General features: G+C 35.1%; 1 protein-coding gene across 3 annotated transcripts in view; it reads right to left on the minus strand.

Moving 5' to 3' along the window:
• Window positions 1–19,986, minus strand: part of IL1RAP (interleukin 1 receptor accessory protein) — a 125,147-nt gene that overhangs the window by 19,103 nt on the left and 86,058 nt on the right. For 2 of the 3 annotated variants that reach the window (XM_027108882.1, XM_027108871.1), the window contains exons 5-8: window positions 12,856–13,021; window positions 10,425–10,496; window positions 8,320–8,446; window positions 5,781–5,929 (exon numbers count right to left, since the gene is read on the minus strand). In XM_027108882.1, coding sequence (XP_026964683.1) covers window positions 5,781–5,929; window positions 8,320–8,446; window positions 10,425–10,496; window positions 12,856–13,021 — 514 coding nt within the window. Of the gene's footprint in view, window positions 1–2,743; window positions 2,843–5,780; window positions 5,930–8,319; window positions 8,447–10,424; window positions 10,497–12,855; window positions 13,022–19,986 lie in introns of those variants that run through there. The other variant, XM_027108876.1, reaches the window with a different exon arrangement.

Below are 19,986 nucleotides of genomic sequence, written 5' to 3' on the forward strand. Positions count from 1 at the left end.
CAATCCTGAATGTGTATGTATCTAAAAACACAATTCCAAAATAATGTGAAGCAAATGGCAGAACTGAACAGAGAATTAGAAAAAAACATAATTCTATGTAAAAATTTAAACACCACTTTCTCTCAAAAGATGAAATATTAGCAGATTTTAAAAAATCAATAAACATATACAAGACTTGAACATCACTGATCACCAATTGACTTAATTGACATTTATAGAACACCAAAGCTGCAGAATATACATCCTTTTTAAGTGCATGTGAAACATTCACCAAAATAGACAATCTGCTGGGAATTAAAAAAATAAAAGAAGCACCTATAAACTTAAAAGAAATGAAATGATGCAGACTATATTTTTTTGGCCATGAAGGAATTAAGTTAGAAATTAGAATCAAATGTGCCACACTGTGCTAAGTACGTGTTACTTGCTCCCTCCAGTCTCACAGACACACTGAGAGTTGGGATCAAAAGAAAGAAAAATGGAAGCCTTGAACCAGTTCATATACACAGTCTGCACCAGAGCCTGAAGTTGAACTGAGGTCTGTCTAGCACCAAATCCCATGTTCCTTCCACTTCACTGTACAGTCTTCCCAGGTAGTTCTAAGTCAGAGGTACCCTTTCCCTGCCTTTTAATATCCATTGCTGATTTTTTTAAAATTACCTAGACTTAAATGACAATATGAAATATCAAAAATTATCAAGACTGAGAGAAAATAGTCAGTTCTAAAATTCAAATACATTTTAATACATAATGTAATAAAAAATGTTATCTGGAAACTTCCCAAATATGTAAATTAAGTAACACATTTCTAAATAAACCATGGGTCAAAAATAATTAAAAGGATAATTAAAATATTTTGAACTGAATGATAAGGAAACTTCAAGATTTCATCATTTGTTTGTTTCAGCTAAAGTGGTCTTATGAGGGAAATTTATAGCTCTGAATGTTTATATTGGAAAAAAGGATTATTTAAAATCAATGATGTGCTTTCATCTTCAGTTGAGAGAAAAGAAGGGCATATTAAATGCAAAGTAAGCAAAAAGAAAAATCAGAGTAAAATGAATAAAATACAAAATAGAGAAAAATAAATGAAAACACCTTTGTTCATTGAAAAAAATCAGTAAAATTGGAAAACCTCTTTCTTGAGTCATGAGCAAATTGAGAGAAAACAAAAATTGTTAATATCAGGAATGACAGAGGGAGAATCACTACAAATCCTGCAGACATTAAAAAGATAAAAAATAACGTAAAAAAATTATGCCAAAAATGTGACAACTTAGATGAAACAGAAAAATTTCTCTGAAAGACAAATTCCCCAAATTGTCACATGAAGAAACAATATCCAGATAATTATTAAAGAAACTGAATTCATAATTTATAGCTTTCCCATAAAGAAAACACAGGCCCAGATAGTTTCATGGGTATGCCCTTCAAATATTCGAGTAAGAAGTAATATCAATTTTACATGTAAGTTTTCAGATAATAGGAAAGGAGGGGTCATCAACCGACTCATATCATGAGGCCAACATGACATTTTTACTAGTCAATGGCATTACAAGAAAAGAAAATCACAGACCAATATCCCTCATGAACAAATATATGAGCAAAATCCCTAACATAAACAAAAATCTTCTAAAAATATTAGCAAATAAATACAGGTATATATAAAAAAGGATAATAAATCATGATGATGTTGGGGTTTATCTCATAAATGAAAGGTTGGATCAACATTTTGAAATCAATCAATGTAAAGTATAACATTAGCGGAATTAAAGAGAAAGATTATATGACCTTCTCAATGTTTAAGAAAAGAATTTGACAAATTTCAATAGACATTCATTATAAAAACAATACAAAATGAAACAAAACTCTCAGCAAACCAAAGACAGAAGATTAATCCCTCATGTACATAAAGGTTATCTACAAAAACCTACAAATGACATCATATGTATCATGAAAACTGAATATTTGCCTTCTAAGATAGGGAACAATGCAAAGATGGCTGTTCTCAATTTCTGCTGATTATGCTACTGGAGGTCCAAAAGAGTGAGATAGTCAGGAAAAAGAAATCAGAAGTATGAAGTGTAGAAAAGAAGGAGTAAAAGTCTGTTTATTTGTGGGTGACATGATCAAGTGTGTAGAAAATGCTAAGATGCCAAAAAAACAAAACAAACAGAAACCCTATTTTTTGGTGAATTTAGAAAAGTCAAAGGGCCATAAAAAAATTAATTTCATGTTTATTTTTTATCAATGAGCAATTTGAAAATAAAAATTTTAAATATCATTATAATAGCATCAACAACAAAATAGTTAGTGATAAATTTAGCCATATGTGTACAAGACCTGTACACTCAAAACTAAAAAAAAAAAAGCATTGCTGAGAATATTCAATTAGTCCTAAATAAATTGAGAGCTATATCATGTTAATGGGTTAAAAAACTCAATATTGGTAAAATTTCAGTTCTCCCCAAATCAATTTATAAGTTAATGCAATCCCAATCAAATTGCAGGAGGCTTTATGTAGAAATTGGCAAGCTGATATTAAAATCCATATGAAAAAATATTTGGTCCCTAAAATAGTCAAATCAATCTTGGAAAAGAAAAAAATGGAGGGAAGGACATAAAGTATATGATTTCTTGACTTACTTTAAAGCTGTTAATCAAGACAAAGTAGTATTGGACTAAAGATACATAAACAGATTAATAGGACACAATAGGGAATGCAGGAACAGACCCACACTCATAGAGCCATTTATTTATTTATTTATTTTTGGCCAAGTTGTCAAAACAATTCAATACAAAAAGGAGGGACCTTTCAATATGAGGCTAGAACAACTGGTTTCTGTGTGGGAAAAAAAAAAAAAAAGAAATTGATCATAAGCCTAAATATAGAAGAAAAGTCTTTATAAATCAAACATTGTTAATATGGGATTTAGACAGTACTAACTATAATATAAGAAATTTATTAAATGGACTTCATGAAATTTTAAAAAATTCTGCTCATCAAAAGAAAAAATTCACAAACTGCATAAAAATATTTACATATTAAATATTTATTATATAAATATATATTACATATATCTATATATAGAAAAGATATATAGATATAGATATAATCACTAACAACCCAATAACAAATGGACACCTCACAAAAAGAAGAACTATTATATAATGGTAAATAAGTCCATGAAAAAGTGTTCATGGTAATGTAATACATATATCATTAGTATCTGAGAAATGAAAATTAAAAACAGTGTGATACCTGTACCTATCTACTAGTATGGCCAAAATTTAGAAGTTTGACAACTCCAAAAGTAGGTGAGGAAGTAGAGCACCTGGAATTTATATACACTGCTAACGGAAATGTAAAATGGTACAACCTCTTTGGCAACAGGTTTGGCAGGTTCTCATAAAGTTCAGCTTACACCGTGCCTGAGTCCCTACAACTCTGCTATTATAAAACTTATGTTTATCGTTTTGACATTAGCTGCCTTTCCTTTAATACTTTGCTTTAACTGACTAGATGAATTTGTGCAGCTGTCAAAAGACCTACCCCTGTTAACTCTTCTCATTCTAGGCTCTAGCCTCTTCCTGTCATCTTGGCAACGTACATAGAATGCTTTGTCAATGAATTCAGAATTCAGAGAAAGACCCCTACATATAGTGTACGAATGTGAACATAGATATCACCTATGAGTTTCAGCATTAGCTGGCCCAGAATAGAATCCAAGTAAACACCTCTGTTACCACTGGATGTACACAGATCCAACTGGGTTATATGTAATATTACTGCAATTTCAGCACAGATCATCTGGTCCAGTAGCTGCATTTGTCACTCCATATTCCTGATGCCATTCATATTAAACCACTGAGAACACAGCCTTCTGTGAAAGGAGAGTTACTCAAGCAACTCTGGTGGACAGACTTCCACATCACTCCTAGATTAAACATTATTTTAATTGATTGTTTTGATTCTATCCATCTGACAATGTTATTATGTTTTCCTCCATAATGTTTCCCAAAACACATGCCTCAGAAGATGAATCCCACAAAATGCTCCATACTTAAAGAATCTGGAATCAAATATATTTGAAAAAATCCTGCCTACTATATTCCAACCCCTTGCAGATATTCACATCAAATACTAATATATTAAAGAACCTAAGGGGCCCTGAACTAAACTAACTTGATTGATTTTGCTTACCCCAGACTTTAATGATACTTGAGTATAAAAGACTTTGTCAAATAATACCTGTGAAAATCGTGTGGAAGTAATAATAATGAGCTAACATGCATTGAGCATTTAATATGTTTATACATATATATGCCAGTAACTGTGCTGAGTACTTTAAAACAACCTTATGAGGGAGTGGTATTCTTTTGCCTACTTTAAATAGAAAGAAATTGAAGCTCAGAGAGGTTAAAGTGACTTTTCCAAGGTCACAGAATTAGATTACATAGAAACTAGTATTCCAACATAGGCTATCCGTGCCTGGAGTAAAAATAATGAATTGCAGTACTATAAAGAGTCTTAGTAGTGTTCTTAGGAACTAACTTTGGGAAACACTGCCTTACGTCAAGGGGTTCAGTCTTTTCTCTTTACACTAGCTTCTGAGGAGCAGAAGCAATTAACTATTCAGAACAAATCCACTAAGTCTTCTTAAAAGGCATATACACTTCAGTCCTTTGCTCTTAACTTTCTAAATTGTAATCAAATGTTAAAGTGAAGTCTGTTTTCTCATCAGCTTTAAAAAAGGTTTAACTCCCACTGAAAAATGCAGCAGTTATAAATGAACATTTTTTTACTTTTTATATAAACATTATAGGCTCTGACACTGGTATCCAGAATAATCCTGAATGGCTTAACTTCATGTGTGATGAATCATCATCATTATTATCCAGATCACTGAAGAACATTCATGAGAGAATTAATTATCTGGGGTTCTTTGTTAGGTGAGAGACCCACAGAGAATCTTAGACACAAAATGTTTCAGGAGCAACAGCTCACACAAGAAAGCTTTATCATTTTTATTTATTGTAGGAAAATATAGTAATATGGACATAGAAATCATTTTACAGCCTTTTAAGTCATAGTTTAATTAATTTTCATTTTAGCAATTGTGGCTAGTGGTATATTATAAACCTGCTTGAATATTGGCACATAGTGTTTAAAATTATCATTTTAAAATTATATTTTTTGAGAATATTTTATATCTGAACTACTTGAATACAATTAGATGGTTGCTATTTATAATGTTTCATTATTATAGATAATGCTTCTAAGAATATAGATGGGGACATAATTCTCTTTCTGTTAAGTTAGTTGTCCAGGAAAAATTCCAAAAGTATTAAGTCATATGGTACGACCATTTTTTGTAACGCCTAAACTCTGCCGTCAATGATTTCTAAAAGGGTCTTTACAATTCACCAACAATAAGTGACTCTACCAGTTTTATTAAATCTTTGGTAGCTTTAAATATTTTCTTTATTTTTCATTACTGTACAGATATAAAACTATGCTTCATTATCATAATCCTATGGAATTTTAAAGTCACATTTGGGCATTAAGATACTAAAACTATAAGAAATATTATAATATTTTGAGTATCTTTATATAAATGGAAACTTTCTCTCAAGATTTTTTCATTCAACTTTAATTCATTACTATGTGTCAGATATGCTAAGTGCTGGAGCTCTCTCGTTCTGTTTCTCCTTTTTTCTTATTCACCTCAGTGTTGCATTTGGAGTTCACAGATTCATCTGCTGAGTGCATCCATTACCTTTCTGTTTCACCTTGGCTGGTTTGTCAACCTCCCCTTTGGCATTTCTGGCATGACAGACATAGTTGCGCTTGAGATCCTCAGCAGTAACTTTCTTGATGCTCAGAAGCTGAGTCCTTGTCTCGTCTTCTGTTATACTCAGAGTTACACTAGAAGTAGGGGAAAGAAAATCAAACCATTAGCGAGACTCAGGGGCCAGAGCTCCTAGGTGAGGATGTCGATAAGCTGAGTTGCCTGTGATCCAAAAGGAGTTACAAAAGGAGACTAGCTTCTAGATTCCAATACCATTCTTTACCATCTATACTATACACAATCCCAATATGTAGATCAACTCCCAGAGTTAGCATCATACTACAGATCTGTCTTCAAAGGGAAACGTCTCCTATCCTCAAACATCTGAGGTAGGATGCAGCATCATTTTAGAGAGAAGCTTCTGAGGCCCGACCCCTTTGGACTTTGATCCAGGCTTTGCCACTTATTGCTTATATACTTTGGGCATGGTAACTAATCTTTCCACATCTTAGTTCCTCCTTTGAAAAGGAGGGAAGTGGCAATGTCTACATATTGCACTGCATGTATTAACTTACTCCAGAATTCTGAGGATTGAGTATGTTAATGCATAAGTGTTAGAACAATGTTTAATTAGTCTATTATTATTATTATCCCACAGTGATAGTTGATACATTTCAGAGATTCCCAAAACTTGGATTTTGAACACAGATAGAACATTTTGGTCAAACCTCATGGTTATATCCTAAAAAGAATAAACTTCTCAGAGCAAGTAAACTTCGTGAAAATAAATATATCCAATTCTCAGCAAGTTAGAGATCAAGTGCTTTGGGTCTAAGATCAAGATTTAAGATCCCTTTGAACTACTTTGCTCAAAAGGAGAAAAAAAAATTCTCTCTCCTACAGTTGACTGACATCTGGGTTCTTCTGATGCAGTTTACTGTAGGTCATGAGAATTTGGTTAAGGACTGTGATGGATTTAACCTAAGCTTAACTGCACTGCTGAACAATGAACAATGACTTGTGTTTCAAGAGCAACAAGGAAGAACAACATGACTTTCATTACTATTCATTCATTATTATTGTGAGGATTGGAAGCACAATGTTCAGAATTCCTGAAATAATAACTCTCCTTCTGTGCCTCCAGCCACATTTTTCATCAATTCCTTCAGCAAAAACTGCTCCAGTTTCAGGAAACTCCGTCTGTATCTTTTTTTTTTTGCAGTATGCGGCCTCTCACTGTTGTGGCCTCTCCCGTTGCAGAGCACAGGCTCCGGACGCGCAGGCTCATCGGCCATGGCTCACGGGCCCAGCCGCTCAGTGGCATGTGGGATCTTCCCGGACCAGGGCACGTACCCGTGTCCCTTGCATCGGCAGGCGGACTCTTAACCACTGCGCCACCAGGGAAGCCCCCTTCTGTATCTTTAAATATGTTCTGCTTCTCGAAACCTCCACACCTTCGCACATGATGTTCTTTTTACCAGGAACATACTTTTGATTTCTTTATCTAGTTTATTTCTACTCATCCTTCAAATCTTTATTTAGTCTCTGTATCATCTGAGAAGCATTACCGAATCCCCTAAAGCTGACTGGAATCCCCAACTAAATCTTTCTTTAACATTCCATACTTCCCATTCACTGCATTTATCACATTATACTGGCATTTATGTTCTATCATTGTTACTCCTATAAAATCTACTCAGTTAGGGACTAAGTATCTTGCATAGTACCTGATGACATTTCATAATTTCTGCATAAAGTCTAAGTTTACTAGTAGGGGATAAATATCTTTTAAATTCTAGAAGTTCAAATAGCCTAAGATATATCCACACACAGATGATAGATAAGGCATAAGTTTTCAGAACTACTTTGTCATGTAATCAGTCAACTGCTCATTTTAATTAATTGCTGCAGTTCTTCTTGCCAACTCAAGCCACTTCAAAAAAAGTCATGTTTATTTATGAATAAAATGACCCAGCTTGTTACTTTAAGAATGAGCTGTATTTCCACACCATCCATTTAAAAAATAAAATTTAAAGAACATTAATGTATTTAGTTAATATTAAAAATTATTATTAATTAAAAATGTGACTTGTATGCTATGAAAATTAAGAAAGAGGGGGAAAATAGGAAATATATGCTGACTATACGACAAGAAGCTAACACAGTTATCTGAGGCACAAAAACATAGGCCCAGACTCCAGACTTGAGAAAGAGAATAGGGCCACACTGACAGGCTTTCATCCATCCACAACCCTATATCCTGGCCTTTTCATTCATATAGGATATGCATTCTATCTACCTTCAAGTGGGTATCATAAAGATGTAACCATCAGGTGGCATCTGGGGCTTGGATTGCAAGTCCAATAATCCTGCTTTGGGGTGTAGCCACTAAAGACTTGAAAATCTTGCTGATTTTTGTTAATGATAGGCAAAAATTAGAATTTTAATTTTCATTGATCAGCATACACTGGAAGGCATTAGGTTGAGGGACAAGGGTTAGTCACCCCCTTGCCTGTGTCAATGATACCTTTCATTAACAGCTACGTCAATAGTGGTGTCCTCTGGCTTTTTTCCATCAATGGTCCACCAAACCTCATTGCGAGAGTCCTTCAGGAAAGTAAAAAAGACTTTACAGGGGATGAGTAGCTCCTCTCCTAAAAAAACAAGTTAACTCATCAGTTTGTAACCTTTACATGGTTATACTGGTTCTATTCTGTGATTAATCAAAAGCCATAAAATTTATGTGTGCCTTCAACCCTACTTCTGACTGATTTTCAAGTGGGCTACCATAAGGTAACCTCTTTCCTTCACTGCATAAGAAACAAACCAAGAAAAGGACAGCAGCTTTATATAAAACTATTAGAATGCCCATCTTTTAATACAACCTATATATGTTCTAAAATGACAGTTATTTATTCAAAAAGTCTCTGACAACATTCCTTTTTTTAGCCCTAAACCTCCATGGACTACTCTTCTCCTTTGTTATTTCCCTCACAAACAATGGGTGATTGAGGTAAGGTTCTCCAGATCTTTGGACCTTGGCCCAGAAAAGATGGGGCAACGCCATCACTGAGAGGACTGGCCAGGCAGGATGCATCTGGAAATGCTCAAGCTATCAGGATGCAGTCAATGAGTTTAAACACAACTTTTAAATAGAAATGCTATGCTATCCTTCTGAGAGGGAACATGAGGATGGGGGGATCTCTAGGCAAAACTGGTAATAATAATCATAACAACAACAACAGCAGCACACTCACTGAGAACTTTGAATAATTCACTGTGCTATATATTTATTATATTTGGCTACTTATTATTAAGCTTATTTAATTTTAACAAAATATTATGAAATAGTTTTTAAATTCATGTTTTATAGATATAAAAACTAAAGCTTAAAGATGTTACATGTCATTCCAAGGTCAAATTGTTAATAGTGGCAGACCAGGATTTGACCTAGACTGACTTTACATTTCAGTTTGCCCAGAACAGTTCTGTTTTACGCTTGCTTTCCTAGTTACTTATTAATATCGACTGCTTTCACTCTCAAAAGGTGTCCAGGTTGAGATGATAAATTATATTGTCATCCCAATTTGAACTCAGGTTTGTCTCACTGAGTGGTCATACTCTATCCTCTTTTCCAATGCATGGTTTTTATGCCTTCCTCTCCAGTTATAAAGTGAATATGGATTCAGGCATGTTTTTATAACCATAATATGATAGATAGAGGAAAGATATTTAGAAGATTAATAAGGGTTTACCCTGATAGCAGGAAGAATGTTCATATTAATACATAAAACCACTACTGATTCTAGGAAATCTGGTCCATTTGGGGTTGGCAGACTCCCCTTGGTATTATTTTTTCACAAGGCAGATCCCTATTTGAAACCTTTTCTTAATTTGGGGGGGGGGGGCGTATCATTGTTCTCCACCTATGTTGGACACTGCTTCTATTATCTTTAGTACATTTTAAACAAATTTTCTTTTATAATTTTCATTGGGTTGAAGTGAATTTATTGGTAAGGATGAAATATAGAGAATGTTAAAATTTTCTATGGTTTTTCAAGTTAACTGTGAAAGGCTTTGAGTCAGAAGAATAACAGGTTATGCCTTATTTGGTCAGTTCCAAATGATTTTTGTCTAGAATGAAAAATTATGAAAACTAAATGGAAACCCAGGTAGCCAGCGTACGCATTCGAGGGTGTTCTGAATCAAGGTGTACTAGTCCTATTAGTTGTTACCTGTTGAATTCACAGTTCTGACTCCAGGTCTACTCCCTGCTCCTTTGTAGTGGGGTAGAAGTTTAAAGGACATCTGGTGCTCATGTTGAAGTCTCGGTAAACCAAAGCCCTGCACAGGCTAAAGTTTGCATCAAACAGAAATCGCTAATCAGAAGAAAACTGCTCACAGAGGGAGAAGGGAGCATCTGCTGTGAGAGAAGCAGAGAATCCCTGAGCTGCCCACGAGATCAATGAAGCAGATAAGACCCAAAGATGACTAGGTTTCTGAGAGCACTTCAGTTTCAATTCATGTGTTTCTTTACAATAGCCCTCTATTCTCTTGCGTTAACTTAAGTGACATTTTATTCCTCGTAATTAAGAGAATCTAACTGATATTCCGAGGCACAGCTATAATTACCTGGTTCTTTCTCGTAGACCACAAGATCAGTGGGTGAATAGAACTGGGGAGGCAATGCATCGTTTGGAGAGCCTGTGATAGAGAGGAAGGGACAAAGGGATATGACGTCAAATCATGTAGCCTTTATTCCGCATAACCCATTTCAAAATTCTGCTCTTCAGTAAAGCATTGCCCAACTTCCTGGCATAGTTTGTCAATTCTTGAGAGGGCCCACAGTTCAATGGATAGTCAATTACAACACTTCTTTCATTTAAAAGAAGCAAAAAAGGGAAAAAAATATACTGAGGATCCTTCATGCTTCGGATAGAATGTTTATCCAGTGTTTTTGCTTCCCAAAGCCTATATGAGATAAACTTCTTTCTCATACTACTTAATAATTAATCGATTTCAAGTCTTTCTCAATTGTTTCTTTTCTACATATTTCTCTTCAACATGCCCAGAGTGTCTAGTTTGGGAAATGATTAAATAAGTATTAATTAATGAACAAGCAAATGGAAAATTCAAAATCACAGTGTGAGGTCAGTACGTAAGTCTACCTGTTATCTAGTTATCAGTTGAATGTTCATTCATAGGATTGCTGCTTCTTATAACATTATATATTCCTAAACTGAAAGAAAGATGCCCTGAAAGGGTTTAATAATGTAGTATTTAAGTGTAGAAGTTTCAAAGATATAATGACCAGGGTTCTAACCTTGACCTGACCATATACAAAGCATACAATTTTTTTTTTTACTTAAACTTTGAAAATCTAATTTAATCAACTCTAAGATGAGAGTAATTAAACTTACCTCACAGGTTTATTATGTGGATTAAATTAAGTAATGCATATTAAAGCATCCTACTGGTGTATAATAAGTACTCAATACTTCAGTTTTAAAAAACAAACTTGGGAGTTGGATTAGAAACACACCCCTCACATATGTGTCTGTCAACTTCTATTTCTATAAGTCAAAGTGAACATGCATGCCTGTTCCCAACTCTCCAAAAATGAATACATTGAAGTATATATACATTGGAAACAATTACCAAGATGGATATATGGTTAGATTATTCATGTGACTTTCAATGTCCATTCATGTTAGGTTCTAAATTTAGTCTGATTTTTCTTCTGAATCCGTCCCCAATTCAGCATGATTCCAAAGGTAAGCAGAGAAAGAGAAGTGATTACAAAATTGTTTGATGCGAATTTTATTTGCACTATGTTAAAGCCCTTTAAAAAAATTGTGCTGAACTTGGTGTCAGACTAGTAGAAAAAGCCCTAAACACAGAGTCAGAAGCCTGGGATTTAGAATTACTTTTTCCACTAACTCAGGGAGCTTCTCTAAGCAGGTTAGTTTCTGTTGTTGGGACTCAATGTTTCCATCTATTAAAAGATGGGGTATGAAAAAATCTCACTCTGATATGCTGTCATTTTTTTTTTCTTTTTTATAAATTTATTTATTTTTATTTATTTACTTTTGGCTGCACTGGGTCCTCATTGCTGTTTGCGGGCTTCCTCTAGTTGCAGCGAGCGGGGGCTACTTTTCATTGCGGTGCGTGGGCTTCTCATTGTGGTGGCTTCTCTTGCTGCGGAGCACGGGCTTTAGGCACGCGGGCTCAGTAGTTGTGGCTTGCGGGCTCCACAGTGCAGGCTCAGCAGCTGTGGCGCATGGGCCCAGCTGCTCCGTGGCATGTGGGATGTTCCCGGACCAGGGCTCAAACCCACGTCCCCTGCATTGGCAGGCGGGCTCTCAACCACTGCGCCACCAGGGAAGCCCTGTCATTTTTAATACAGTGGGTGCAGTAGTATTTAGGGCTCTCCTCTAAATGCCACCTATCCTGACACTGGTTCTCTTGATTTCTAGGTCTGATGGGAGTCTGTTGACTCTGCCTAGACACTGTCCTTTCCACTTCTCTAGTTTCTCACCCCCAAAGAAAGCAATGGTTGAGCACTACCAGCAATCGCTACAGAAGTTCCAGTACATAAAAGACATATTTTACCTAATTCAAGTAAAATACATTTTTTTGACAACAGTATTAACTAATATTCATTGAGTTTCTACTGCTTGCCTGGAACTGCATTAGCATAATACGTATATTATTTCTAATATTCTGAACTATACTAAATGTTAGGTTGTTGTAGTCCTAGAGTACAGGCAAGTCATAGTGCTAATAAATGGCAATGGTATAATTTGAACAGAGATATGTCCGCACTCTTTTCACCCTCCAAGCTGCCTTTACTTCATTCATCCACATATTCATTCAGTAGAACAATAGTTGTTAAATGCCTAGTATCTAGGTGGAATTGCTGAGGCCTTGGGAATAGTGCGGTGAAGGTAAAAGATAACCCTCTTTTCTTTCAGAATTTACACACTTGTTTGTAATAAACTCTTAAGAGCCTAAACAAAAGTATTGCATTTTGTTGTGCGCACTTAATACAAATCATGCTTACCTACCACCTTTACAGTCTGAGTCCTGGTGAGATGGAAGGTACGTCCATTTTCTGGATATGTAACAACACATGTGTAATCTCCATTATTTGAAACCATGGCTATGATAAAACTCAAGTTCATGCCTTCGGGTATTACATTATTAAAGTTGTGTACTTTATAACAGCCCTAAGAAGAAGTAAAGGAAAAGATGTTTACTATTTAGATACATGCATAGAAAGTGTACAAACAAATATATGCATACACATCTAACTTTGCACAGAATGTAGAAATATCTATGCTGGCTATACTTTTTACAAAACTATTTTGGTCATTTATTTGATGATGTTTCTGCAAAGAATGAATGCAGTAATTTTTATTATCATTTCTGCAAGAGGGAAATTAACATTCTTAACTGAAATATGAATTCAAAAGCACAAGCTTCCTGTCTCAAGATCTAGTATTCAAATTCTGGGAATTCCAAGTTAGCAGTAAAGCAAGATTAAAGTTTCAAAAAGTGATTAAGGCAACTTAAGTAAATGTATACCCTGCTACTTAAAAAACGTTTCTTTTTCATTTTTCTATGTTTCTTCACTGATTATGTTAATTCAGAAATACAGTCACTCTGACAAACTAGGCACTGTTTTAGATGTCTGTTTTTGGCATTCTTGATCATTCTGTGAATCACTGTATCAGTTATTTCCAAACTTCTTTGTTTTTCTTCTACTTATCCCATTTTTTTAGTTGAATAGTACAGACTCCAGAATTTAAAAATAAAATATATTTTATGAGTCTTACCAAGAGTTAAGAGTTTATTTGTGCTCCAACTCATATTTTCATATAACTATGTTGTTTTTTTAAAATTTTGAGGTTAAAATATCTCATTCAACATAACTAGAATCCTGTTTTAAATCTCTCAGCCCCACTAATTAGCTATATCATTTTACTTTTTTCTTTTCAAGAAAAAAATCAATACATCATATTTGACAAAAATATGGATTGAACATTTACTTTTAGAAAAACTTGTGTTTGTCTTTTAAAAATCAATACTTCATCTATGACAAAAAGAATTGGGTCCTCTTGATCTTTAATATTCTGGGACTCTACTACCAGGTTGTACTTTCAATTTCCTGTGTTCACATATTTAACTTTAATTCTTGTATCCTCAAGGTTTTCTTACTTCAATTCCTGGAGCATGTGTTTTGAAATATGACAGTTACACTAAATGGCACATTTTGTAATTCCTTGTCACAGGAAATAACACCTTTTAGGAACAGTGCTCAACTTTTGATTCATGGAGATGATCATCAAGAGGACAATGACATATACTCAGTTATTTTTCTGAATACAGTTTATCCTGTTTTGATAAGCAGTGACTCTAGAGAATTGTCACATCAGCACAATATTTTAATACTCTAAGGTTATTACAAAGTATAAGGCCATAAAGCCCTGTACTCCTATAATAAATTTATGCCAGATTTGGTTTAACTTGAGTTTAGACTATCTATAGAACTCTATTTGAGTTTTCTGGCACCTTTCATTTAAACAGTTCAAAGCTATTTGCCTCTTTCATGTGTTAGCTTAGCTGTTCTTAAGTCCTTGTGAAGTAGACAGATCAGACTAAATATGCCCTAGTTTTCAGGTGGAAAAAAATGAGATAGATAAAGAGATATTCTAGGTAACACAGTGCAGAGCTAAAACTCAGTTTTTTACACAGCTGAGTAAAGGTCTTTCACTAGCTTCTTAACCAAGAATGAACACCAGTTTTCATCCATTACTTGAGGCTGAAAAAATTATACTGAGACCTGTGCTTAGGTATACTCCATTATTACATCCAACCCTTATTCCAAACTTAGCAAATTTGGAATGCTCTTATGCCCATTTTATAGATGAAAATACAAAGGACGATAAAGGTTAAGCGATTGCCGTTATCATAGAGCCAAGCAGTGTCAGAGCTGGAATTTAAACCTAGATCTATGTGTTTTGTAGCCCTTGCTCTTAATCCCAGCTGACACTGTCTCACACTACACTGTGGTCCTGACCTATCTGGGGCCAGCCCCCGTGTTAATAGTGTGATGTGACTCTTACATGAGGCTGATTCTTACAATTAGTGGTACACTGGAAAAGCATACTTTTCAGTATGAGAAGTTAGCTATTAATACTAAACTTGTCAACAGTACTTCTTAATAAAATGTTAAAAAAAACTTTTTTTTTTTACTCACCAAATACCATTTATGTAAAAACTATTTCAAACACATCATTTTAGGAGTCATAGTATGTGCTACAAATATAAAGAAATGTTTCTGACTCAAAGTCTTCTCATTCATTCATTCATTCATTCACCTTTGAGTATTAATCAATAAACCACATGCCAGGCACTTTTTGAGGTTCTGAGAGTACAGCACTGAATAGAACAAAGAATCCACCCTCATGGGCTTATCATTAACAGAAAAATGGAATCTGACACATGTAAATAGCAAGGAAAATGTTATAAAACAGGTGTGTCTTGATCTCTTGCCAGCTCCCCCTTTCTCTTCACCTTATTCCAGACTCTTGAGGATGAACTTGAAATTTGGGCTGGATGTGCCTAAGACTATTGTTGGGCCTATGCATCCGTGCTGTAAGTCAGGTTCTCTGGGATTTTCTCTTCTTTCCATAAGGTAAGATAAAAATGTAGGCCAAGGACAGGTTTTTCTTGGAGCTGATTTGTCTAGAAAATTATTTCAAATTGAGGAATATTCCATAAAAAGTAATGGAAAACTTTGGGGTCTAATCTACTATTCAGAAAAATCTGACCATGAAAAATTAAATTAACTAAAAAAAAAAAAAGAAATAAAAAAAGAAAAATAATTAAAAGCTATTAGACTTATGTTAGAAAAGGAAACGAAGAAAATATTTTACATTATAAGTGTTTATGTATGTGGTAAGGGTAGCTTCAGGGCATTGTTGAACTATAAATACCCATTAACCTTAGTCTGTAGTATCTGATGAGCTCTCTCTACTCCTTATAAGCAGCTGCTTCTCTAGGCCCTTCATGGGCCTAAGACACAAAGGGCATTTTTAAACATAATAAACTATTCCTGAAAATAAATCCTGCAAACTTTTTGATGATTTGAAAATCATTTATTTGGAATCCAGGAAAAAAAAAAAGATATGAACAAAGATCTCAATACCCAAAGAATAATAAAAACATGTTTCCAAATATAAGAAATGGGTTAACAGTAAGTGGATTCCACTATGAAGCAAACACTTGTCTGACCAGAAGACAAGTCATTCATTTAGTTGAGCCATGAGTTCCTCATTCTGAATTTAAAAGAGAGAAGTTAAATAGGAGAGCAACTTTTCAACCACATAATGGTAGCCATGGCAACCTACCGCAGTATATAGGTAAAGCACAGCATAAGAAATGATTTTGAGATCCTTGAGAGGAAATAAATCATGTGGTGAGGTACAGGGTGTGGGTGAGGGGATGGCATGACTAAATAAGAACAAATATGCCCATTCAGTAAACCTACAACTTTTAAAGAACTATGTTAAGGCACAAGGATGGAAAAGACACAGTTCTTAACCTATAAGTAAGCAGTCTAGTAGAGGATTGCAACAAATGCTGTAAAAGGCATATTGGGGTGGGGAAGTGGAGGAAGAAGACCAAACAGAAAACATTTAGAAACTCTTCATGGAGAAAGAAGATCTGAACTGGATCTTAAAGGATGTGTAGATTATTAACAGTTATTCAGGAGGAGGGCAGACACGGAGAAGGACGCTCCAGGGACAGGAAAAAGTGTAAACAACTTCCCTTCACTCTTGTAGCATTTTGCCCTCCATGTTAGTACTTAACTAACTTTATTATAATGACCTCTTTTCACTTATCTCTTTCTCCAGAACATTTACTTCTATGGGGTAAAGTGGTCGGGCGGGTGGATGAGTACTGTATCTGCATAGCCAGCTACTTGCCCAATACTGGACACATGGTAAATGCTCAATACTTCGGTGTTGCATGATTAAAAATATGAACTGAACCAGAGAAGCAAAGACATAGACATGGAGCTGCAAGCTCATGTGGTATGCAAATGATAATAAAAAGGTGAGTATATAGACTTATAAGACATGGGATGGGTGAGTTGTAGGATGGGTGGGGAAAGTGGAAGTAAGGATACAAAGAGTTAAACTGAGATATGAGGTTAAAATAGTTAGAAATATCTATTGACATTTTTGCTTCCAAGATTAAGTTGTTATAAAATACACCACACTTGTTCACAAAGACTCATAAGAGTTTTATACATCAGTCACTTTCAATGAGCAGAACTATGTCATGCATAGACACAGCTGAACTGTATCTATGCGATAGATACTTACGAAATCTCCCCTATGTGCCAGGCACTGTGTTAGAAGCTGGGCATACAGTAAGTAGCCAGTAAAAACAGAAATGGCCCTTATTTCCATGGAATTTTCTAGTCCAGTCTAATTCATTCAATTATTTAATCAATTCCTAAATATAAAGTATATTGGCTCAGTTTTGTGATATGCACTTGATGGTCAAGGGAAAGCAAAGGAGAGAAGTCACTACTTAGTACAGAAGAGAGAAATGCAATCATTATAGTAACAAAGATGCTATGCAATCATTATAGTAACAAAAATGAGATAAAAATTAAGTGCTGTCAAAATGTAGAGTGGGTGATTCACTCAGCCTAACTGAACCTCAAGGTTTCAAAGATATCTGAACTGAGTTTCAGTTTAAAAGATGAATCTTGGGTCCTCAGAAGCCCTGAAATTACATGTAGAATGCTATGTGTATATATGCATATATACATAATTAAATATGTATAGTTTGGAAAGAAAATATGATACTCACTTCCTTCATACCAAAGGTTAAAAATCACTATATAGGGACTTTAGGAAAAGGGAGGAGATAAAGAACCAAACTAAGCTGTCAGATCAAATTGAAACAAGCACTTTAAAAATAAAGTCTATTAGATAGACCTTGGACTAACTTTCCAACCATATGTGCTATGCCAACAAGAAGGCCAAGCCTGGCACTGTGTCAGAAATGTGCTTTCCTAATGGCAGTTTGTCAGAAAAAGCAAAGATTTTCCTATTTTCTGAGAGAGATTTATAAACAATACCTGAACAATTCTGCTTAATTTCACACTGAAAATTAAAGGTGGATGTAAAATACCAATTTTAATGATCACACTGAGGACAAGGACAACCAGCTTTTTGAAAATTGATATCCAGAATGATATCTACTCTGCTAAATAGCAATTGAGAGCATTTCAGCAGCTGCTATAAACGTAACATCCAAAGCACCCAATAAAGTGGTCCCTCTGATCCTTAGTAAGAAGGGGAAAACTGACTTTGTTTTTATAAGTGTCTTTAGGAAAAATAATTCCAATACCTAATTATAACAATGAGAAAGAGAAATAATCCAGTAATATGAATGTTAAGATGGCTCGCCATATTTTAAAGCTCAGTTCTTTGAATACATTTCATAATAATAGTAAAAACAACAACAAGATCACGCTTACCTATGTCCTTACTACTATATATTTGGAAGACCCTGTGAATAAACAGGCAGCCCCCAATTTATATACATGCTGTGTTCCAGAAGTTCTTTTAGAAGCTGGCTATTTGAAATTCAGTAAATCACTTACTAACCATGTTTTGCTTTCCAGGCTGGTTACAAACCCTGGCTTACTCAACAAACATTTACTGAACATCAATTTGACTCACAGGATTGTTGAACTAGAGAACTGTGAATTCTGGGCGCTGAATGAAGAAAACCATGCCATGCAGAAGACAGGATGAGAGAAGAGAAGACATGCAGAGGAGGAAAAGTTCAATCCTGCCCTATTAACCTAAGATTCTAAAATACAAACTTTAGATTTTCTGTTCCCTCCAATCTCAGCTTTTCTGCACACCTTATGATTTTCCAGGGCTCTCTTTTCACAGGTTTCCTTAAGTTCCACAGTCCAGCCTACAACCCAATCTGTGTTCAAAGATTGCTCTGCCCTTCAAAGTGCCCTACCCCCCAGAAGTAAAGACTAGACCACCCTCTCTGTGCCATTTCTGGAGAGCATAGGTCTTGGAACCACACAGAACTGGCCTGAAATTCCAGATTCTCCTATTATCAGCTGGATTATTTTGAGCAATTTATATAAGATAATGTAAAAGTCTGGGCTCTTGATACAGATTGCATAGTGCTGAATCTTGGACAAATCACTCAACCACTCTACACCGCAGTTTCCTTGACTACAAAATGGAGAAAACAAGAGAGTCCACCTCACGTTGAGATATCGATAATGAGTGAAATTATTAAAGCATTTAGAAGAATTACTGTGCTCAATAAATGTGAACTATTATTGTTTATGTCTCCAAACATCTGTTTCCTAATCTATATAAGGATGATATCTACCTTGAAGGATTGTGATGAGTATTACATACGATAACATATAAAGTACGTAGCACAATGTATTGCACTAGTAAAATGCAAGAAATGTTAGTTTCCTTTTCCTTCTTTCAATTCATCAGTTTTCATCCTTCCGCTAACAAGGAAGCAAATTTGCTGGAACTGATTAATGTGTCTTTTAACTCTCATAGAGTTATTTGTATTACTAAAAGAGACCATTTCTACAATGTCAAGGTAGGGAATTCAGCTGATAACAACTGAAAGAGGACTACTGTAGGAAGGTCAAATACCTTGGTGGATGCAGGGAGTGACTGTAGAGGTGGAAAGCAAAAAACAATAGCATCATTGCTACACAGTGATAGGAAAATGCAGCTACCAAGAACCCTTATTTTGTTCCCAACATGGAAGCACTCTTAGGAGTAAAGGTGTCAATTACCAAAACGTAAAGAAATGAAAAGCAGTATAACACACATCCATAGCAACCTTTTCATAATCAGAGAATAGAAAGGCTGGCTGGTTACTGGTTATCCTCTTTAGTCATCTGCACATTGTTGGTTATCTGCCATGGTGATGGTTTTACCACCATGACTTTTTTTTCTTGGTCTTCTTTCCAGGCTTTGTGCTTTCATTCACCCCACAAACATTCTCTCCAGATTTTTATCTTAGCCCTTTTCTCTTCTCACTTTAGTTTGTCTTCTTAAGGGCTTCAACTGTCACATAGATGTATCCAATTCTCTGTCTCCAGCTT

This window comes from Aethalodelphis obliquidens, unplaced genomic scaffold, assembly GCF_003676395.1.
Source record: "Aethalodelphis obliquidens isolate GAN/ISIS:26980383/991018 unplaced genomic scaffold, ASM367639v1 scaffold1, whole genome shotgun sequence".
In the NCBI taxonomy this organism is placed as follows: Eukaryota; Metazoa; Chordata; class Mammalia; order Artiodactyla; family Delphinidae; genus Aethalodelphis; species Aethalodelphis obliquidens.